Genomic DNA, 24,489 nt, shown 5'->3' with positions numbered 1-24,489 from the left:
TCACCACCACCTACAGTATATAAAATCTTCCATTTTATATATTTTATTTCTGTACAACACATTTAGCTGGGCATAGACAGTTAGTTTCCTGTTCAGCAAGAGGGCTGACCAAAAACTGCTAGCCGATTCCTCAATCCACACCAGTGAGATGGACGGACTGTTTTAACAGCAGCTCAGCTGCCTGTAAAAACAGGCGGCTGAGCTGCGGTTTTACCTCTCCCGACTGCCCACCTGAATTTAACCAATGCAGACATACAGAGCTGTAGCTGCAATGCATTGCTTCCCAGCCGTGACATTTCTACTTTGGGGTGCAGAGGTTAACAAGCAGCTCCCCTTGTCAAACTGGCCCTTTCAGTTCAATGGGGCCAAACTGAAATTGAATGCAATTTAGACACAGCCTTTCTAACTTGCCAATTCAGTTCAATGGGGCCACACTGCAACCACATGCAATGCATGCAATTGTGGTGCGGTAGTGCAGTATTACAGGGTTAAATCAGACATTGAGATGGTGGGAAATGCCTCCTCACCACCACTTAAATACCCTCTGAAAAGAGATCCAAGTGCAGATCACTCTTTGGGGAACACTGCAAGTATGAAAGAGCCCTTAGGGCTCATTTACACAAGCATCAGCCTCTGAAGAACCATCATTTTTTGTTTTTGTATTTTGAGGATTAATCAAACACAAGTGTAACTGAAGCCTTTAACAAGAACTAGTCCAGGGGTGCCCTTTGAATAGCGAGGGCTACTTAAGTGACTTGGTAACAGGTCACAGGCCACAATGCGCAGAGGGGGTGGATGACAGGTCCATGTCCACTTTGCATATGCAGAGCAGACACAGCCGCAGCCCGCTCTACTCTATGGGCCCTCTGATCCGCCCAGACGGAAGGGGACAGATCCCCTTCTGTTTTTTTTTTTAGCTGATCACTTAGGAGGTAGGCAGGTGTCTGCTGCTCCATAGAGGTGAATGAAGGGTCCAATTGGGTCCACCTGAAAAACGGATGTAGCACCCTACCGGTAGGTGCTAGGTAAAATATAGTGTGCTTTGTCTGCCTAACAGCGGAGCCATGATTTCTTTTGGTCAGGTAGGGTGTCATGGCTCCCACTTGTGTCTGCTGAGACGGGAGTCTCCCCACTGGCCCTGTGAGAGGTTTTTCATTGGGCAGTGGAGGAAACCCAATCAGAGACACATTCAGGCTTGTAACTACCCCAGAAGGCAGATTCTGCCGCAAAGGGTTCTGGGAGTGGGTATAAGTTTGAGGGGAGCGCATGACTCATTGTCTTTGGCGGGAAGCAGAGTCCCAGGAGGGAGAGTACGGCTGTCTCTCCTCCTGTCAGAGAAAGTGGATGTCTCTGGGTGCTGCCTGAGAATCCAGAGGGTGTTGAGTTGAGCTGAGGGGATCCGGTGTGCCGAGAACCAGCGAGAGAGAGGGGTCTAGTCCCAGGAAAGCCTACAAAGGTCGTGAGTACTGTGGACTGCCCCTGGGGGTCTGCCTAGAGTCAGAGGGGACCACTCCGGAGAAGGTTCTGGGATCCAAGTGTCAGCTAGCTGTAAAGGGGGTGCCTGGCCAGAGGACCCTGAAGCTGGAGAGAATTGGTGGGAATTTGGAGAGATTCAGTCTCTCAGAAGGTTAGGAATTTAATTGCAATTTTCTTTTTCTGTCATCTGTAAAATGGTTCTGCACATATAACATCTTTGCCTTTCAGGTATAATACTCTGCCTAGTAGAAGGACATTAAAGAACTCAAGATTAGTGAGCAAAAAGGACGACGTCCACGTCTGTATCATGTGTTTGCGGGCAATCATGAATTATCAGGTATGTTACTTTGTATCATTCTTTAATAAAAAAATTTTAAAAAATGTTCTAAATTTGATACTTGACTCCTGCCTAACCCCTGCTGGATTCCCTTATCTTTCTGGGACCATGGCAGGTATATATGCTACATATTCTCCACAAGGCTGTCACAACGTGAGTTCAGCTTTTTACTTGAGTTGCCATTGTTACTGGTCTGAGTGCTAACTATACATACACTGCCTGGCCAAAAAAAAAAGTCGCCACCAAAAAAAAAGGTCACACACGTTGGACCGCCTTTAGCTTTGATTGCGGCACGAATTAGCTGTGGCATTGTTTCGAAAAGCTTCTGCAATGTCACAAGATTTATTCCCATCCAGTGTTGCATTCATTTTTCACCAAGATCTTGTATTGATGATAGGAGAGTCAGGCCACTGCGCAAAGCCTTCTCCAGCACATCCCAAAGATTCTCAATGGGGTTAAGTTCTGGGCTCTGTGGTGGCCAATGCATGTGTGAAGATGACGTCTCATGCTCCCTGAACCACTCTTTCACAATTTGAGCCCGATGAATCCTGGCATTGTCATCTTGGAATATGCCCGAGCCATCAGGGAAGAAAAAATCCATTGATGGAATAACCTGGTCATTCAGTATATTTAGGTAGTCAGCTGACCTCATTCTTTGGGCACATGCAGTAACTATCCAATAGGATAGTTACTGCATGCTTAGTTTAGTTAGTTGCTTAGTTAACTCCAGGTGGCGACTTTCTTTTTGGCCAGGCAGCGTATATTTGTATGGCCAATCCATTATAGGGAGTAAATCACAGATATGCAGAGCCATGTGCCCTCTAGTGGATTGTATAAAATAATATATAAAGTTCAATAGCACGGATAGAAAGCTGAGCTTGGTTTATGACATCCATAATAATGATTCCTCGTCCTAGATTGCACCATAGAGGAAATAAAGGGCACATCAGTCCCAAAAAATTATTAGCAGAGTTTTCTTAAAAACTAGCTATTACAACTGATAAAACCAACATTAAATCCTAAACTTACATGTGAACATTCCTTTTCCACCTTCTGCACCTCCCTATTGGTCCATAGCTGTAATGGGCAGCCATTTTGACCAATAGGGGTATCCAAAGGAATGGAAAGTCACGGTTTGCGTTACAGAGAGTTTCAGTGTTTTTGTGCTAAAAGAGAACTTTGACAGCTGATTATGTTAATATAAAAAAGCAGTGTAGAGCAACCAAACTCTACCATACGGTATATACTAAAAAACGATTGAAAACCAAAACCTGATCAATTAGCGCAATCAAGAATTAAACAATAAACCGAGTGAAATCATACAATCCGGGGGCTGGCCCACACTTAAAAGAGATTTCATCACACTGAGACCCCATTCAGACTAGCGCGACTTGTCAGGCGACTTGTCAGCCTGAAAAGTCGCGCTCGGTCGCTCGCCATTGATTAGCACAGGACCCGTTCTAATAGGAGCGACACAAGTCGCTCCGACTTAGAAAAAGGGTCCTGTACTACTTTAGGGCGACCTGGGAGCGACTTGCATAGACTTCCATTATGTGAAGTACCTGCAAGTCGCGCCGAAGTTGCGGTGCATACTGTGCACCGCGACTTCACAGGTCGCCCCTCGAAGTCGGATCACCTCAGTGTGAACCGGCTCTTAATGTGTTAGATAACTAATAACATAAATATAGTGTAGCGCAACTCCAGGAAATGTATATATATAACAGAGGTGTGGATCTCCAGTCACATGACTTGACTTAAGTCAGACTTAAGTCACCAGTTTGAGGACTTGAGACTTGCTTGACTAAAATTAATAAAAGACTCGACTTGACTTTGACTTGGTATTCATGACTTGAGACTTGACTTTGACTTGAGACATATGACTCAAAATGACTTTACTTTTTAAAGTTATTAAATATTTGCATTTTCTCAAGATGTGTTAAAGCAAAATGAATGAGCCTGTCATGTTTCTGACACCACAGTCACTTAAAACACCTCAGTGTCTTCTGATTTTTAGTACACTGGCTGTTTAACAATGGAAATACTTAACATGTTTTTACTGACTGTGGTGTTGAAACATGACCGGACGAAGGATTTTGAGCTGTTTGGGCATTCAAAGTGCTTCTTTAATATGTCAAGAAAAAAGCACTAAACTGTTTTGTTAACCACTTGCCGACTGCCTAACGCCGATCTACGTCGGCAGTCAGCCCCTCACAGGCAAAGTGACGTAGGGCTACGTCACTAGCTTGTGAGGGTCTAGGGAGCGAGCGCGCGCCCCCGGAGGCGCGCTCCCGCTCCCGCGTGGTCACGGACCCCCCCCGCGCGTGTGACCAGCGGACCCGATGTCCGCCGGTCACTCGGCGATCGGCGGGGGAGAGGGAGAATGTCAGGCAGCTTGTGTAAACAAGCTGCCTGTCATTCTCCTCGCTGTAAAGACACTGATAAAACGGATCTAGTATGTAGATCCGTTGATCAGTGTCCTTACAGCTCAAGCCACAGCCAATCACAGTAGAAAGCACGCCCCTAGGGATACACACAGCCCCTCCCTTCCAAATAAAGTTAACCCCTTCACAACCAGTGTATTTTTACAGTAACAGTGCATATGTATAGCACTGATTACTGTAGAAATGTCACTGGTAACCCCAAAAGTGTCACAAATGTCAGTCAAGGGTCCGATCTGTCCGCCCCAATGTCGCAGTACCGCAAAAAAAATCGCAGATCGCCGCCATTACGCGTTAAAAAAAAAAAACTACAAAAATGACAAAAATCTTTCCCTTTGTTAGTAAACGCGATAACTTTTGCGCAAACCAATCAAAATACGCTTTTTGCGATTTTTTTTACCAAACATATGTAGCATAAAACAAATTGGCCGAAAATTTAAAAAAATTTTGATTTTTACTTTTTTTTTGGGGGGAATTTCATATAAAAAAATGTGAAAAATATTGTTATTTTTGCAAAATTGATGCTCTTTTTTTGTTTATAGCGCGTGATCAAAAAATCGCACAGGTGATCAAATACCACCAAAAGAAAGCTCTGTTTGTGGGAAAAAAAGGACGTCAAATTCGTTTAGGTACAGCGTCGCACGACCGCGCAATTGTCCGTTAAAGTCACGCAGTGCCGAATCGCAAAATACCCCCTGGTCAGGAAGGGGGTAAAATCTTCCGGGGCTTAAGTGGTTAATGTTGAAAATAAAACAAAACCTTTCCTGACCACTGACTTTTAACTGATTTAAAGGTGAAAATTGGGGTAGATCAGTATTTTGACTTGATTTGTGACTTGACCAAAATAAATGACTTGCTTGACTTCTAGCAGGGACTCGACTTGGCTTGCTGGCTTTTCGCCACAGTAACTTGGGACTTGCTTGAGACTTGAAGGTTAAGACTTGAGACTTGCTTGTGACTTGCACACGTGTGACTTACTCCCATGTCTGATATATAATCACACTTATCCTATGCAAAAACGAGAGGAGAGAGCATAAAGTCACTAAATGTACTTAAATCACAAGTAAAAATATAAAAATAAAAAAGATATTGCAAAAAATATATGAAAATGATTGGTGAAACATTCCAACTATTATGCAATCACTGCTCCTGACCAAAAACCAAGATGGCTGTGGGATGAAGTAATCTTTTATTTGACGTCATCATGACATCATCTTGGTTTTCGACCGAGTGTCGGTGATTGTTATTGCATGCGATACAGCTAACACTGGCTTGTGTGCTTTGTAAGTGCCATACTTTTTTCTTTTATATGAAATACGTTTTAAAACAGAGAACGCAAGGTCCTGTGTGCTCCCTCTTTTCTCCCAGATGTACATTGTCCTTATCTGAGACTAACACACCTATATATGGAAGCACTGAGGATATAGAAAGTGGCATTTGGAACCTCATTCCCTGAGGGGTAAAACATGTTATGACCTTATTGGTGATGCAAGGGTCATAACAGTGAGGTGAACGGGCAGTTTGCACAGATGATGGAGTCATGATACTTGAAATTACTTATATTTGGGCACAGAGGTGATTGCATATTAGTTGGAATGTTTCACTAATTATTCTGCATATATTTTTTGCAATTTCATTTTTATTTTTATATTTTTTCTTGGGATTTAAGTGCATGAGTTTTTGTAACTTTTTGCTCTGTCCTCATTTTTGCATAGGATGTATAAGTCTCGGTTCACACTTGTGCGATGCGGGAAGGCTGCGAATTCGCAGCCTGTTCCCGCATCGCACTCGCACATCTGGCAGTTCACACTGCCATATGCGATACGCAGGGGGTGTCAATTAAATGTTAATGACACCCCCAGTTTGATCGCATATCGCAGTGCGATCTGACAATTCGCACAGGATCGGATCGCACAAGTGTGAACCACTGTGCGATCCGATCCTGATGCGGCTGAAAGAAAGGGTCATGTGTGATACAGTGCGAATTCAGCCATACAAAGTGTATGGCTGAATTCGCATCCGCGCATCAGATCGCATGTAATGAAGGAGCAGTGCGCTCCGAATTACATGCGATCGCCACAGCTGCAATAATGTGAACCGGCCCTTAGTGTGATTATTTATACATTTTGTTGCGATACACTATATTTATGTTATCAGTTAACTGAAAAACTACACTACAAAAAATGTAAATATTGCAATATACTCAAATTATACAACTTACAACAAAAATGATGTTCACATTTCAAAATGTTTGTTACTGTGTGGTTGCACTAATTGCTTTTGTATCACAGCTGATCATATGTGGGATACCTGCTTTTTTGTCTTGTTATTAGTGTGGCTAAAGTGGTTAATGCATTCCCTGTATTAAGGGAAAAAATGTTTTGCCTATTGCTGTGCACTTAACCCCGCCCCCCAAATACTTACCTAAGTCCTCTGTCGATCCAGCGCTGTGCCTGTCTCCAGTCTTCTTCTTTCCCCTCTCTGCTCTCACAAGCTTGGCGGAGAGCACCAGAAGCCAATGGCTCCTGCTGCTGTCAGGTAAATCCTCCAGAGAGCAGGGGGGTGGGGGGTGCCAAGCCACATTGTGCGCCCACTGCCACATGCCACACACAGCGCGGTTAAGGATTGGGCCCACACTTCTTGCTTCAGGGAGTAGACATAGAAGAGGTGGAGCCAAGATCGCCGGCGAGGGACCCCAGAAGAGGGGGTTCGGGGCTGCTCTGTGCAATACCATTGCACAGATCAGGTGAGTATGCCATGTTTTTTTTTAAATAAATACATTTCTTTTAAAGTACTGTATATGTTAATCCTCAGTTTGTAAAACAACCCATTCCGATTAAAATAGAAATGAAAGCCAAAACAGTTGTGTATACATATAAAAACATTCTAATTTTTTTCCCCTTTTTTATAAGTAATCATATACCATCTTTTCTCAGAGAGTTAGGGGAGCGGAAACAGCATCATACTGGCTTTCCAATGAAATGGCTGTACGGTAGGGTGGGGGGGGGGCATGTCAGGGCAAGTCTGATCATTGGAGAAGAGCAGGCTAAGTATCAGTGCAGCCAGAAAACTGACTACGCTGTGCTCTCCTGCCTAGTGTGGTCAGATTTTAATAGGAAAGCAGAGGGACTGGCAGGAACACCAGGAATTCACACAAAGGAAGCAAAACAAAGAGAACAGGATACTTTTTCATACAAGTACAGTACATGGTACAGCAGGCACATATCAGGAATATGACATTTTGGGTTAACATATTCTTTTAAGCAGCCCATACATTAGTCAGTTTTTTTTTTCTTCTTTCAACCAGCGGGTTGAATGAAAAAAGCTCATCAGATTCCCCCATTCACACACTCGATGTGGATGACGGAATCCTCCCCGCTCAATCATTGTATTCTGATGGTAGGGAGACTTCCCTGCTGTCACAATACACAGATCAGAGCTGCAGTCTATTGATTGCCTATACTGATCGGGAGACATTTTCCAAAAGGGCGGTTTAACTACGCTGCCCACACATTGATCAAAATTTGACTGGTCCCTGCTGAACTGGCCGAATTTCGATCCATGTATGATCAGCTTAAACCAGTATAAAATCGAAGCTTCAATGTAATATATTGAAGCTTACCCATCATTTGACATGGGGGCTGCATTCGTTTTCTATTTTTTCATTTTTTTTCCCTCTGTTTTCACCTGTTGATCTGGCCAGTAAGACACCTCCTGTATTAGAGCACCCCTACTCTAGAGGGACACCTTTGCGCATCAGCATTTTCAGTCTGGAGGAGGGGTGTTAGATGTACTAGCAGATTTAAATATACTAACAAATTGAAGCCAAACTCCATTTAACACTTTATGAGCAGTTGCAACAAACAGGTTTTTTATTTTTGGGATAAAAGTTGCACATAAATAAAACTGATCATTGTAAGCACCCTAAGTTGTAAATGGTTTGTCTCATCCCTGTAACTGGTACATCTGCAAGACAACAGATCTACTGGCTGAATCACCAGGGGAAAAATAAAGGAAATAAAGCCTAAAAATTGGTACGCTGCAATACAACAAATGTTTGCTTTTGAATTTAATACTGCTTGGTTCACGTTAAGTAAAAAGGTGATACACAATGGTGTACAATCAATTTCTGGCTCAAATTTGTAAATTATGTGTTTATAGTGAGATTTCTTTTGTTCTTCTTTTTGCAGTATGGTTTCAACATGGTCATGTCACATCCACATGCTGTCAATGAGATTGCACTAAGTTTAAACAATAAAAATCCCAGGTGAGCATGTCATTATCTCTTTCATAACCAGAGGTTAATAATACCTATATATCTTGGCGAAATATAGCTGTATCAGCATGTATTGGACATTTGAAGTTAATTCCGTAATTCTATGACTAATAAGTAAATAGGCAAAGAATAATTGTCCATTTACCAATGCATATTGGCAATGCTAAATTTTACATGGGTATTGATTATTGTTTTTGTATATACTGTATATGTTTTTTTTTTTTCCCTTTTTTTTTTTCCTTTTTTTTTAATAGTGTAACTGTACCCAACAATTACACTGTTAAATATGACATTGCAGATCCTACTGCAGCTTGAAGGTGGCAGTGTTCATCTGCAGGGTGGGGGCTTATTTTGGCAATAAAGCCTCTAGCCAGCATGTGATCACTATGTCATAAATGAGCAGAAGTTCCAAAAATAAAAAATAAAATAAAAACAACATATGTGAATTGACTGATTTGATTTCAAAACTTACTTTTTTGTGTTTCACAGACTTATTAATTTAAATTTCCGCTATTTCTGCAGTTACATCACTTACCCATAATGAAGTATGTCCCACATGCTGCAGGTTTTGCTTCATGTAGAAATCTTCTCTGACTGGTACCTGGTCCTCTTCCTAAAGCTGAACTTCTGGCAATGGGGGAGTAATAGCGTGTTAAAGTGGTTGTAAACCCTTACATATACCCAGTGAAGTGATTGCCCTCAGGTGATACCCAGAGATGAAACAAATCTACAGTTGTACCTGTTTATTTGCAGTATTCTTTACATCTGTTCAACGTCTAGAATTTATAAAGCTTGTCTGAGCTGTCAGAAAAAAGGGGCAGAAGAGCTGAAATTACCCTCTGCAGAGCTCAGTGAAGAGAGCTCTGAGAACTGATTGAAGGGAAGGGACACACCCTCATTCATGCAGCACACAGACGTAGAGCTTGTATCTGTGGGAGGAATTGTCCCCCATTACTGGTGTTTGTGGGAGGAATGGTGCCCCCTCATTGGTGTCTGTGGGAGGAATGGTGCCCCCTCATTGGTGTCTGTGGAAGGAATGGTGCCCCCTCATTGGTGTCTGTGGGAGGAATGGTACCCCATCATTGGTGTCTGTGGAAGGAATTGTGCCCCATTATTGGTGTCTGTGGGAGGAATAGTGCCCCTTCATTGGTGTCTGTGGGAGGAATGGTGCCCCATCATTGGTGTCTGTGGAAGGAATGGTGCCCCTTCATTGGTGTCTGTGGGAGGAATGGTGCCCCATCATTGGTGTCTGTGGGAGAAATGGTGCTCCATCATTGGTGTCTGTGGGAGGAATGGTGCCCCATTATTGGTGTCTGTGGGAGGAATAATGCCCCCTCATTGGTGTCTGTGGGAGGAATGGTGCCCCATCATTGTTGTTTGTGGGAGGAATGGTGCCCCCTCATTGGTGTCTGTGGAAGGAATGGTGCCCCCTCATTGGTGTCTGTGGGAGGAATGGTACCCCATCATTGGTGTCTGTGGAAGGAATTGTGCCCCATTATTGGTGTCTGTGGGATGAATAGTGCCCCTTCATTGGTGTCTGTGGGAGGAATGGTGCCCCATCATTGGTGTCTGTGGAAGGAATGGTGCCCCTTCATTGGTGTCTGTGGGAGGAATGGTGCCCCATCATTGGTGTCTGTGGGAGGAATGGTGCTCCATCATTGTTGTCTGTGGGAGGAATTGTGCTCCATCATTTGTGTCTGTGGGAGGAATGGTGCCCCCTCATTTGTGTCTGTGCTAGGAATAGTGCTCCATCATTGGTGTCTGTGGGAGGAATGGTGCTCCATCATTGGTGTCTGTGGGAGGAATGGTGCTCCATCATTGGTGTCTGTGGGAGGAATGGTGCTCCATCATTTGTGTCTGTGGGAGGAATAGTGCTCCATCATTGGTGTCTGTGGGAGGAATGGTGCCCCATTATTGGTGTCTGTGGGAGGAATAATGCCCCCTCTTTGGTGTCTGTGGGAGGAATGGTGCCCCATCATTGTTGTTTGTGGGAGGAATGGTGCCCCATCATTGTTGTCTGTGGGAGGAATGGTGCCCCATCATTGTTGTCTGTGGGAGGAATGGTTCCCCATCATTGATGCCTGTGGGGGGAATAGTGCTCAATCATTGGTGTCTGTGGGAGGAATGGTGCCCCATCATTAGTGTCCTGTGCGAGCACTGGTGCACCATCATTGGTGTCTGTGGGAGCACTGGTGCACCATCATTGGTGTCTGTGGGAGGAATGGTGCCCCATCATTGTTGTCTGTGGGAGGAATGGTGCCCCATCATTGGTGTCTTCGGGGGGAATAGTGCTCCATCATTGGTGTCTGTGGGAGGAATGGTGCCCCATTATTGGTGTCTGTGGGAGGAATAATGCCCCCTCATTGGTGTCGTGGGAGGAATGGTGCCCCATCATTGTTGTTTGTGGGAGGAATGGTGCCCCATCATTGTTGTCTGTGGGAGGAATGGTTACCCATCATTGATGCCTGTGGGGGGAATAGTGCTCAATCATTGGTGTCTGTGGGAGGAATGGTGCCCCATCATTAGTGTCCTGTGGGAGCACTGGTGCACCATCATTGGTGTCTGTGGGAGCACTGGTGCACCATCATTGGTATCTGTGGGAGGAATGGTGCCCCATCATTGGTGTCTGTGGGAAAAATAGTGCCCCATCATTGTTGTCTGTGGGAGGAATGGTGCCCCATCATTGTTGTCTGTGGGAGGAATGGTGCTCCATCATTGTTGTCTGTGGGAAAAATAGTGCCCCCTCATTGGTGTCTGTGGGAGGAATGGTGCCCCATTATTGATGTCTGTGGGTGTAATGGTGCCCCAAGGGCAAGATAAAGGCAAGCAAAGGGACACATCCGACTCACGGGATGCAGTTTGGAGACCACTGGTGTACACTGAATGTAACACAATCTCAGAATAGAGGAGAGTCAGATAAATGACAGGATTCTCTCCACCATTCAGAGATTGTGTTACTCTTCGTGTACACAATGAACATGCTTTTCTCAAAGGATGGAAAGGGTGGAGGGACGGGTTAGTTAGCCCAAAGACCTAAAGCTGTTAACCCCCACTGTGCTAGAAGTTCAGCACCAGGAAGAGGACTGGGCATCCTGCAGAGAAGATTATTGGCACAAAGCAGGAGCCTGCGTGATTCGGCACATACTTCATTACATATAAGTGATCTGACTGCAGCTATTGGCGAAAACTACATTTTGATTAAACTTTAGCTTTAGGTTATTCAGTGTTCTGTATCAGCAAACATTTATGTCTTACAGCATTGAAATCAGATCTTAGGGCATTTCAGGGAAATTTGAGGGTATGTGTGTGGGTTATTTTAGCAAAATAATCACTTAAACATGATTAAATCATTTATTGTGTTCTAGTCAGATATTGTTATGCACTTCTTTTCACTATCAAAGGATGTGGCTCTGAGCTTTTAGAGTCCTGTTGAGGGGCCTGTTCATGATAATGATCTTCCATGATGGAATAGACAATATCTTATAGTGCAGTTAATGAAATTTACTTTCTAAGCCTGTTTCTTCCTTTGTTTTTTAAATTGAGTGTATTATGGTAAAAACAAAGCCATTTGAGTTTCTGTAGAGATACATTTTAACCCATGTTTATATAGGTAACAACGCCATTGGGAAATCATTTTCCCATTACTACAGTCCACAGTAAATGTATGGCCCTGACACATTAGAAAGGGTTAAGTTCAGTCTTCTGTCTGGCGGCGGCCATTTTGTATGGTTGCAGTTTCCTGAGAGGTCAGTAATGATCACAATATCCTCTAGATTTTTTTGAAGTAACAGCTTGCTTTGTGTCTGAGGCAAGGCCGGGGCCTACATCCCTGCTGTGATTTCTCCTCACCCCTACATGTCTGCTTCTTAAATTCTCCATATGGCAAAATTAGGTCAGATTGTTTCAAAACATGTCTGCAAAACTAGAGATGGTTTAACCTAGTTTCATTTTATTTCAGTGACTTCTTTTTTTTTAGGTACGGTACTAGGAAAAAATAGATTTTCCTGTCTGAGAGTTTATGCAAAAACCACCCGAATTTCGGGCATTGGGGAAGGCCTGTTGTTTCCACATTTGTTATATGCAGCCATTACTGAAATGTCTGAGGTAAAAAGGGGTCCAGTCAGCGACTCGATCAGTGAAGTCACACTCCTGAGAGAATGCAGAGTATTATAAACATGTACTGTACTTGTGGTTCGGTTTAGCATACACATTTAAAGTGGACCTTCGGAATACTGCACATTTTATGTCTGCATTAAGAAATTGCTGGCCTGTCACAACAACATAATAATAATAATATTCATCATAATAATATACAATATATACAGTGGGGAAAATAATGGTTTGATCCCCCACAGATTTTGTAAGTTTGCCCACTTACAAAGAAATGAAGAGTCTATAATTTTTATCATAGGTGTATTTTAAATTATAGAGACAGAATATCAACCAAAAATCCAGAAAAAGCACATGATATAAATGTTATAAATTAGGATGCAGTTCAGTGAGAAAAATTTGATCCCTAAGCAAAACATGACTTAGTACTTGGTGGAGAAACCCTTGTTGGCAAGCACAGACGTAAGACGTTTCTTGTAGTTAGTGACCAGGTTTGCACACATCTAAGGAGGGATTTTGGTCCACTCTTCTTTACAGCTCTTCTCTAAATCCTTAAGGTTTTTGGCTGTCGCTTGGCAACTCGAAGTTTCAGCTCCCTCCAAAAATTTCCTTTAGGATTAAAGCGGAGTTCCAGCCCCAAAATCGACATAGTAGATTTTGGGCCATCCGCTTGCTTTTAGGTCACCTGAAAAGGAAATGGATAGTTACGATTTATTTTTATTTTTTTACTTACCTTGTAATTGCAGAAAAATATACTCACCTCTCTTCCACTTCCTCCCTCGGCGGCCGCGGCCCTCGCCGTCACTTCTGCTTTGCAATGATTCCTGGGAGCTAAACGTCATCGCTCCCAGGAATCAATGCGCCGGCACCGGCCCCAACGTCAGTTCTGGTGCAGGCGCGTCATACCTTGCTAAACAGCTTCTGGGCATGCCCAGAAACTGTGCAGGGATGACGCTGCAGCCCCGGAAGTGACAGCGGGGCCGGAGCAGTGCATCGTGGGACCGAAGAGGATGGAAGAGGATGCAGAATAGGATCGCGCTGGCTTCAGCTGCCCACACCTGAGATGGCAGCGCTGGAGAAGAAATTTTCAAGGTAAGTATTTCTTCTAAAAGGTAAGTGCGACCTGGGACAGTACAGAGGCTATCCATTGTGGAATGTACTATCCCTGACTGTCCCGGGGGTATTTTCATTGAAATATTTTTTTGGTGGCCGGAACTCCACTTTAAGGTCTGGAGACTGGCTAGAATCTGGCTCCATGACCTTAATGTGCTTCTTCTTGAGCTACTCCTTTGTTGCCTTGGCAGTATATTTTGGGTCATTGTCATGCTGAAAGACCCATCCATGACCCATTTTCAGTGTTCTGGATGAGGGAAGAAGGTTCTCTTCCAAGATTTTACAATACATGGCCCCGTTCATTGGCCCCTCAATGCGGCAAAGTTGGTCTGTACCTTTTGCAGTGAAACCGCTCCAAAGCATAATGTTTCCACTTCCGGGCTTGACTGTAGGGATGGTGTTCTTAGGGTCATAGTCAGCATTTTTCTTCCTCCAAACATGGTGAGTCCCCCTCCTCAAGAAGGAGCATGTACAGTCATGCCAATGAACATCGAAATCAGGGTTTGCTCAACCAGGGTTTCCGTAGAACCCTAGGGTTCCTCCTGAGGTTGCTACGGGTTCCTTTAGCAATGGGCAATTTCTGCCTCTCAGATAAGTTTCCAATGACACCATTGTTCCTTTTAGCTATCTGTAAGGAGGTCATTTTTCCCAATGAGGACAAGAGTAATGAGCATTCTTCCCACTGACTGTCACACTACTGTGTCATGAGTTGTAGATTTTTAATTTTTAGCAGGGCTTCCCTGAGACCAGAAAAGGTTGAGAAAGGCTGCTCTAAATGATTCAAAGAAAGATTTAGACCGCATTCACACTGAAGCGGCTCGACTTCGGGGGCGACTTCACAAGTCGCGTGCACCGCAACTTCGGCGCGACTTGCACGGACTTCATATAATGAATGTCTATGCAAGTCGCTCCGAGGTCGCCCCGTAGTAGTACAGGACCCTTTTTCTAAGTCGGAGCGACTTGTGTCGCTCCTATTAGAACGGGTCCTGTAGCACTACATGGACCGCGATGGACCACGACTTGTCAGGCTGACAAGTCGCCTGACAAGTCGCGGTAGTGTGAATGGAGCCTTAGAGAAAGCGTTGTGGTCAGATGAGACCAAACTTGAGCTCTTTGGCATTAACTTGACTCGCCGTGTTTCACTATATTTATTAACACTTCCGTGCAAAAGTTTTTGGCAGGTGTAAACAAAATCCCGTAATTGAAGAATGCTTTCATTAAAAGAAGTGTTAATAGTTTATTTTTTTATCAATTAATAAAATGGAAAGTAAATGAACAGAGAAAAAATCCTAATCAAATCAATATTTGATGCGACCACCTTTTGCCTTCAAACCAACATCAATTCTTCTAGGTACACTTACACACAGTTTTTGAAGGAACTCAAGGTAGGTTGTTCCAAACATCTTGAAGAACTAACCACAGACCTTGCACCTATAAGAAAGTCATCAGTGACGGTTGTAACATTTCTATCCTAATTGGCAGCCTATAGGTTACAGTCTTCTTGACACACCTAGTCGGATTATTCTTTTATTGAAATCACCTCACACCGCCAGCGTTTGTATAATGTTTGTATAAGATAAACCCATAACCTTCATATGGAGACCAATTGCCTGATTTCCTTAAAGGGAAATAAAAACTTGTAAATGTCACTTTTTCGGCACGCAATTCAGTTACACATTGTTCCCATTGATAGTGAAATATATATATATGATTTTTTTTTTTTTTTGCAGAACAAAAGCACTTGTATTAGAACTCCTAGCAGCCGTCTGCCTTGTCCGCGGAGGACACGAAATCATTTTATCAGCGTTCGATAACTTCAAGGAGGTAAAAAAAAAAGTCTCTTGCATTTCATTTGATGCGGGGAGGAGGCCCAGTGTCCGTGTTTGTTTTCTTTCTTTGCTGAACAGAGCTGGTTTTGATTTAGTCCCGTCCCTCCCCATAAATAGACGCAGTGAAATTAAAGCTTTGTGATAGAAGTAATTGATAATTATTTATGGGCCTCAGATGCTGGTTCTCCGTGCTTTGAAGATTTCTTTGTTCTAAATATCGTTCAGATGTTTGGAAGGGGGAGCTGGTTGCCATTCAGTTCATGCAGCATTTATCAGCTTTGGGGACAGAACAAGCCGAGTAAATGAGGCCAAGCCAAGCGCTGGGATCCAAGGTTTAAAGTGCACCTGGCTCTTGTATAATGCGGAGCCATTTTGGATTGATAATGGGAATGCTGTAGGGTTGAATTACTAAAGACAAATAGGCTGTGCAATTTGCAAAGTGCAGTTGTACCCTGCAAGTTCAGTTTCTCCAGAGCTTAGTAAATGAGCAGAAGCTCTGCTGACTTCCATCATTCAATCATGTGCAAGAAAAAAAGCTTTTTTTTTCTTTTTTTTCCTTGTACGTGATTGGGTGTTCTTCACAAAGGGGAGCGTTACCTCATTTACTAAGCTCTCAAGCAACTGCACTTGTAGAAGGCAACTGCACTTTCCAAAGTGCACAGTCTATTTGCCTTTAGTAATTCAACCTCTTTGTGTCAAAGTGCAGTTGTTTTCCCTAATGTGCAGTTGCTCCAGATCTTAGTAAATGAGGTAAAGCTTCACTTTGCAAAAATGTACCCAATCATGTCCAAGGAACATTAAAAAAAACAGCATTTTTGCTTGCACATGATTGGATGATGGAAGTCAGCAGAGCTTCTGCTCGAGCAGTTGCTCTTTACAAAGTGCACAGTCTATTTGCCTTTAGTAAATCAACCCCTTTGTGTCAAAGTGCAGTTGTGTTCTCCATGTGCAGTTGCACCAGATCTTAGTAAATTAGGTAAATCTTCACTTTGCAAAAAAGTACCCAATCATGTCCAAGGAGAATTAAAATAACAGCATTTTTGCTTGCACATGATTGGATGATGGCAGTCAGCAGAGCTTCTGCTCGAGCAGTTGCACTTTACAAAGTGCACAGCCTATTTACCTTTAGTAAATCAACCCCATAGTGTATCATAATCTCTTTGTGAGCCAAGCTAAAGTGAAAAGCGCAGTAGCCCAAGGGGGCCAAGATGGTCAAATGTTAGCTGCACTCTGATCCAGGATAAATTCTGATCGCACCGAGTTTCTGCATTTTACCTTTCCTAGAGCTGAACTTCAGTCCCTTCAGTCTTGCACAGGCTCCTCTCCTGTACTGAATTTGCTTACTTTGATTTCACTGTACGCTTTGATCTTTTTACAGTTTGCCTTAGAGGCTTCATCAAGTCAGATAGAGCCCATCTCATTTCTTGACTGGAGGACATCCAGAATCATTTAGCTCATTCCTCCTGAGCCTGAGCCTGACTGCCCCTGGCCTGCCACCTTCATTCATTGGGTTTTGGTTCTTTTAATCAGGCAGGCTCTGCATCACATGTGGGTACTACTTAGGATAATCTGAATTTCAATGACCCCTCTCACCTAGGAACAGCCAGTTCTTCAGATGTACACCTGCCCATAAGGGCATTATGATTTTTCTATAGCTCTTCTTAATAGCCAGCCCACTGCTTATATCAGTGCTTATAGAGTACTGAGGCAGGGTGCTGTAAAGTTTTTAGCAAGCTATGTAGAACACTCTCTTGGCCCCTCTCACCAGCCATCATCTGCAAGCCTAAAGCAGCCATAGCTTATTCCACAGGTGGAAGGAAAGAACACTTCTTGAATCCCCCATCAACACAGTCAGTGTTGTTGCCACCGGTCAGCAAAACACAATGGTCATTGCTGGCGTCTGTAGCCGCCAGCTGTGATCCCTAAAAAAAAAAAAAAAAAAAAATCAGACAGACTGTACTGAAGTTGATCCACAGAACGACTTCAGTACCACAACCAGCCTGCCCATAGATGGATCAAGTCTCAGGTGGTCTCTACTGAACTAGCTGAGATTTTATCCATCTATGGCTGGCTTTACACCATCACCATGACTTCTCCCCCCCCCCCCCCCCATCATCTTCCCCTTCCTTTCACCTTTTTTGCTCCCTTCTTATTCCTTCCCTGTTTTTTCCCTCACTCTCCCTCCTCCCCATCCTTCTATACCTTGTAACTGTTTAATGCACATCAACATGCTTGTCACTACAATTATAATACTAAAAAACTGAATACATATTATGAACTATAAACATTGTACTAAAGAAAATACATCTTTAGGTGTAAAATACTTAATGCCTATCTCACCCAAAATGTTTTCTTTTTTATGGATAGAGCAGAAAAATTGAAAGTCACTGTCAGGTTTTTATTGGCATCTGAGTAGATTTCTCTCTACTTCAGGAAGTGACGGGAAATCTCACCAATGGGGATGCAGTCATAAACACATGTTTAGTGGAGTAGAGAAGGGTTAGAACTTCTGGTAATGTTTTATTTCCTGTCCATGCCTTGTATGTCGGTGATAACCGGTCCCCACATTTCTTGTAATTAGGCTTTAAAATATGTTATATATAATTCCAGGTACAATCAGACAGGCTGCAAATCTGCGACTTTTCTCTTCATATCCAGCGAGCTTTATTGCAAGTTGTTCAACCTCCCAAACCAGAGTGTTGCACATTGCTTACTGCCAAGCCACTTGTATTTGAAGTATTAAGAAGAGCTCTCTAAAGCCACCTATAGAGGGATCAAAGTTTGTCCAGTGTAACAGGAACTAGCTGAATTTCGAACCATTTATGGGCAGGCTGGTCGAACAGAAGTCGATCTATTGATTAACTTCAGCACAACCAGCCTGCTGGCTCTTTTTCATGCGATCACTGCCGGCGGCTATAGCAGCCAGCAGTGATCATTGTGTTCTGTTGGCAGGGAAAGCTCCCTGCCAGAAGAACACAATAGCGCTGTGGGAGTGATTCCCCTATCAATACTGACTTTGTTAATGGGGGAATTGAGCGACTTTTTTTTTCCATCCACCTTTGGCTCACTTAAAGTGGAAGTAAACCCTCCTTTCCTTTTCAGCCAATGAAGCTGCCATCTTGACCTCTGTTTAATCTTCAACTTCCATTATGCTGCACATGTGATCAGTTATGACACCAGCCATTGGTTGGTTTGACAGTTTGGTTGAGAGCGCAACCAATGTGACAGTTAGCAATCCCGGCATGCTGGGAATGTAACTGTTTTTTGTTAACCACTTACTGAAAACTGACGTAGATCTACGTCGGCAGATTTTGCGGGGGGTATACCAGGATGATGCCTCTAGCTAGAGGCACCATCCCGGTACCGTGGTTAACAGCCGACGGTTGGCTTTCCGTCGGTAAGGACCGATGCGGCTCGGGAGCCACTTGATCGTCACCCGGGTGAGCGGGTGGGGACGTTTCCCCCCCCCCCTCCCGCCGCCTTCCGCGACTTTGCTCGGGGCTCCCGTCCCACCGGGAGCCCCGAGCACCCAGCCGGGTGGCGGAAACGGCTTTGATCGGGTCTCCGATGACGTAACCCAGAGGTGGCGTCCATGATGTCGGCAAATTTAAAAAACGGCTGTATGCAAAAACGCAGTTTTTGGGGTTTTGCATACATGGAAGTGTAGTGGAGGGGTCTTTTAGACCCTCGATCACTCCATAAATTGTACCTGTCGCTGCATATTGGTGTCACAAGGGATGTTTACATTGCTTGTGACAGCAATAAAAGTGATCAGATTTTTTTTTTATAAAAACCTGTAATAAAGTTTAAAAAAAATAAATAGGAAAAAGAAAAAAAAACATTTTAGCCGCCCCCGTCACCGTTAGCTCACGCACGAAAAAAAACGTATACGGAAGTCGAGCCGCGAATGAAATCGCTGTTCAAACCACACATGTGAGGTATCGCCGCGATCGCCAGAGCATGAGCAATAATTTAAAAAAAAGAGCTACACTCTAACTCTAAACTGGTAACCGTTAAAAAAATTTAAAGCGCCGCCTATTGAGATCTCTATTGACCGTATTTTGCCGCCATCCCACGGGTGTGCGCAATTTAAACCGTAACATGTTGGGTATCTATTTACTCGGCGTGACATCATCTTTCACAATATACAAAAAAATGGGCTAACTTTACTGTTTAGTATTTTTTCAATGCAGTGAAATGTGATTTTTCCAAAATATTCCAAAAAAATGGCGTTTTAAAGACCGCTGCGCAAATACCGCGTGACAAAAAATATTGCAATGACCGCCATTGCAAAGACTCTGGAAAAATTCTCCAGAGTCTTTGCTAGAAAAATATATGTAATGTTTGGGGGTTCTAAGTAGTTTTCTTGGAAAAAATACTGATTTTAACATGTAAACAAAAAGTGTCCGAAATAGGGCTGGGGCTTAAGTGGTTAAATCAATGGGTTTATTTCTGTGTTAAATCACAAATAAATAAAGTTTAAGTGAATGTTTAATGTTCAATTCTACGGGACATGTTTTTGTTATCTTAAAAGCTAAGTTCATCCAAAACATATCTTTTACTTTTGGCCCCTTTCACACGGGCGCCTCCGTCTTGCGGATTCCGCTTGCTCAGCTGGGGGGGGGGACCCTCCATAGGGGAGACTGGAGGGTCCGATCAGGTCCGCCTGAAAAACTGACAGGCAGAACTGATCGGAAAGCCTGTGTGAAAGGACCCTTTGGGTGGGTGCCAGCAAGGTAAATCACTTGTCATCATCTTTTTTATGCACCTCTTTATACATCCCTCAAGTTTTTAGTGTCAAAATGTTTGAGTTGGAGTTTTGACTTGGTGTTTCTGCTATGGTTATTACACTTTAATAGGTGGGGTGGGACCAAAATCTCTACTGTGACTTTCATGACAAGTCAAAGCAGGTGACCCCATACCTAAAGTTTCCTTCAAGTTTTGCCATTGACATCAACATAGCCCTGTTGGGCTTTAAGATGTAGCACAAGGAATACCAGTAGAAAGTAACACATTTGATAATAAGAAAAAGCCTTTTCAGGATTAAACTGTTTATCATCTGAAGAAGTATGATTGCCCTAAATCACTACCAAATCCTACTGCATGAATTACCACAGCTGTGTATTTCTTAATTTGCGTAGCAACTGTGACATTGTTCAGCAGCTATACAAGAGATAACAAGAGGTTTTTTTTTTTTTTTTCTGAGAGGGCTTAGTTACGAAAATGTTGGCAACAAATGAAATACTCTTTACTGCTGAATGATGGAACCTTGATAAAAGATTTTTTTTATACAGATGGTTACATAGTTACATAGTAGGTGAGGTTGAATAAAGACAATAGTCCATCCAGTTCAACCTGTGTAGCTGTGTGTCGCTGTAATCATCTCACATAGCCCTGAATGTTCTGATCCTTGAGATGTACGTCTAAGAGTCTTTTGAAAGCCACCATACTACCCGCAGAAACCACCTCTTGTGGTAGAGAATTCCACAATCTTGTAGCCCTAACCGTAAAGAACCCCCCATGTTGCCTGAGGTTAAAACACTTCTCCTCTAATCGCATTGTATGCCCTCTTGTCCTCATGCAATCCCTTCGACTGAACAGCTTTTTTTCTAAGCTGAGATCCCCAGGCGTCTCTTCTCCAGGGAGAATAAATCGAGCGATTGCAGACGCTCTTCATAGTTTAGTTGCCCTTCTCTGGACTCTCTCCAGCTCCAACACATCCCTCCTGAGGACTGGCGACCAGAACTGGACAGAATACTCCAGATGCGGTCGGACCAGAGTTTTATAAAGTGGAAGGATTATAGTCTTATCTATGGAATACTTCCCTTTCTTTATGCATGCTAATATTCTGCTGGCTTTGGCAGCTGCCGCTTGACATTGCATGCTGTTGCCTAATCTATCATCAACCAAGACTCCCAGATCTTTCTCCATTTTTGATTCCCCCAAGGGATCCCCCCCTAACGTGTATTGTGTTTTTATGTTTTTAGTCCCCAAGTTCAAAACCTTACACTTCTCCACGTTAAACCTCATTTGCCATGTCGTTGCCCACTCCATTATTTTGTCCAGGTCATTCTGAAGGATATCTGCTTCATGCTGTGCAGTTATTGCCCTGGCCAATTTTGTGTCATCTGCAAAAACTGATAATGAACTACTGATCCCGTCCTCAATGTTGTTTACGAATAAATTGAACAAGGTTGGTCCCAGGACAGAGCCCTGGGGGACCCCGCTTACTACCTCAGACCAGTCTGAGTATGCGCTATTTATTACCACCCTTTGGACACGCCCTCTTAGCCAGTTCCGTATCCAAGAGCAAACCCTGCTGTCGATACCTGCAGACCTTATTTTATAAGATGACTCAGTTGAATGCATTCCAAGGGTTCCGTGTGAAGCAGATTTCTATATTCAGATGTTAATGGAAAGCAAATTAATCTTGCAGCTGTCTGGCATGCACCCTTTGGTGCAACACTTTAGGCTAAGCCCCCTTTTTGCACATGTGGACTGTTTGTCCGTTTTTCATCCATCCGTTGACAAATGAAAAACAGACATCAATGAATCTCTATGGAAAAACGGATGTAAATGGATGATAATCCATTTAAATCAGTTTACATCCACTTCCGTCAACATCCGTTTTTTGAAGGGATCAATGCTCCATTTTTCTGCCGTTAAAAAACGGATCAGATAAAAAACAAATGTAACAAACGGTCCGTTTTTGCATGAACAAATGGCTCCAGGACTCAATTGGTTAAGGTTATTCCTAGGCAGCACTTGCTGTGATAAAACAAAACAAAGTATATGCCCTTGGTAGGTCACAAGATTACCAAACTATACTGTAAATACCAATATAAGTTTGAATTTGAACACATATGATATACAATTGTGCAAAATCTTAAAGCTGAGTTCCAGCCTAACCGCACACTCACCTGTCCCACGGTCCAGCGATGCGCCGCCTTCTCCCTCTCTGCTCCTCGGCGTCGGCATCACTGATGTGGGCACCCGGCTGTGACAGTTTGCGGCTTCACAGCCGGGTACGAACTGCGCATGCGCGAGTTGCGCTATGCGTCGTGATTGGCCGGCAATCTTCTGGGACCTCTGACATGTCCCAGAAGATTGCAGGGAGGGAGGGAGAGAGGAGAACTCCCGCTCAGGGCGCTGCAGCGCTCCGAGCGGAAGTGGGAGCGGGTACATGTCAAATCTAGGTACCCGCTCCCCCCCCCAAAAATGACATGCCAAATGTGGCATGTCAGGGGGTTAGGACTAATTAAAGCGGAAGTTCCACTTTTGGGTGGAACTCCGCTTTAAAGTGAAATAGTGCAAAGAAATTCCATATAGATTGTGCAATCTTGAGTGCTTGGGTGCCTGAATCCCAGGGTGTCCCCTGTAGTGAATATTCCACCTCGTGCTGACAGTTAGCACACTGCACTCACCAGATGTCAATGACTCCCATACTGTACAGCAAGGGAAGTCATAAAGGCATGTAGGTCCTTAGGGAGACCTGTCTTGATTATCCTAATGGTTTCATGGTACAGATCTTTACTCTTCCTTGTTCTGATCCTGGTGTTACTCCAATGGGTTCAAAAGGCAGGCGGTTTGATGGATTGGAAAATAGAAATGGAGAGGGAGCCTCTCATAGTGTAAAATCTTTGGGTTTGCATATATGCAATATAAAAATGGCCCTTTATTACAAGCCAAAGATGGAAGCAACCTGGAGCTTGGCTTGTGTTCCACTCGAGAGGCCAGAGGTGACGCACAGGAACAGCCACCTAGCACGTTTCGTCATCTAACAGCGGCGTCTTCTGTTAGATTACCCCCTTTTGATGTCATCGACGATGGCATGCTGGGTCAGTGATGTCACAAGAGGGCAGTGGCCCTGCCCCTTAGTTATTTAGGAGCTGTCACACGGCGGAGCTGCCAGATGGCAGGAGCCTTCGTCGGGGCCAGAGGCTTTTTTTGGTTTCTTTTTTGGGTCAGCAGTGACGTGGGCGTCGTGATTGATGATGGATCTACGTCAGGGGCATTTTGTTTTATTTTTATTTTCTAAATAAAGGAATTGTCAAAAACGGCTTACTGTCATTTTTTAAACTACACTTTCTTTTGGTGAATGAGTAGGGGTACTATGTACCCCATACTCATTCAGATAGTGGGCAAGATCTGGGGGACCCCCTTGTTAAAGGGGACTTCCAAATTCTGATAAGCCCCCTGTCCGCAGAGCACACTGGACAGGGTGTTGGGGAAGAGGCCCTTGTACCCATTGTTGTGGGCTTCCCATAATATCCATACCAGACCTGAAGGGCCGGGTATGCATTGGGGGACCACGCTGTTTTGTTTTCATTGCCGGAATTCTTTTAACAGGTTGCACAAAAGTCGCACCAAAGTTCATTAGTGTCATTGGTTTCTTGGCTCAGAGGTAAAAACTGCTTTTTGCTCAAGGAACCCCTAGCTACCTTTGGAGGAACTTTAGAGCTCCACAAAACTCTGGTTGAGAAAGTCTGCTCTAAAAAAAAAAGGCATATGGGCAAAACGTGATTGCCTACAGATCATAATAGAAGTGAATATATGTAATTACAGGAAATCATTTTGGGCTATTTTTCATTTCAAGGGTCATGCAACTGAAAATCTGCACCAACCTTTTCATTTTTTTATTATGTTTGTATTTTGATACTTTCTCTTGGGTAAGATGGGTTTACCCATATTACTAAAAAAAGGAACAAATTTTTTTTTTATAAGCTAAAACATATAAAAAATATTATGCAAAGACGTGCCATTTTAAAAGCAAATCTAAATATGGATTGCCTGTATTACGATATGATAGCTAAACTTTAAAGGTTTCATCCTTAGTATCAACCAATCAGGAACTGCCATTTATTTCAATGTCTACTACAAGCTACTGGAAGTTGATTTTTGATTGGCTGC

General features: G+C 43.4%; 1 protein-coding gene across 6 annotated transcripts in view; it reads left to right on the top strand.

Annotated features, from left to right (window-relative positions):
- Positions 1-24,489, top strand: part of FMNL2 (formin like 2) — a 333,795-nt gene that overhangs the window by 248,919 nt on the left and 60,387 nt on the right. For all 6 annotated transcript variants that reach the window (XM_082261106.1, XM_082261105.1, XM_082261110.1 and 3 more), the window contains exons 7-9: positions 1,705-1,813; positions 8,442-8,518; positions 15,481-15,574. In XM_082261106.1, the coding sequence (XP_082117232.1) occupies positions 1,705-1,813; positions 8,442-8,518; positions 15,481-15,574 (280 nt within the window). The remainder of the gene's footprint in view (positions 1-1,704; positions 1,814-8,441; positions 8,519-15,480; positions 15,575-24,489) is intronic.

The sequence above is a fragment of the Pelophylax lessonae genome, assembly GCF_965119305.1.
Source record: "Pelophylax lessonae genome assembly, chromosome: 6".
Classification (NCBI taxonomy): Eukaryota; Metazoa; Chordata; class Amphibia; order Anura; family Ranidae; genus Pelophylax; species Pelophylax lessonae.
Note: the sequence above shows the minus strand (reverse complement) of the source record. Positions and strands in the feature narration are given on the sequence as shown.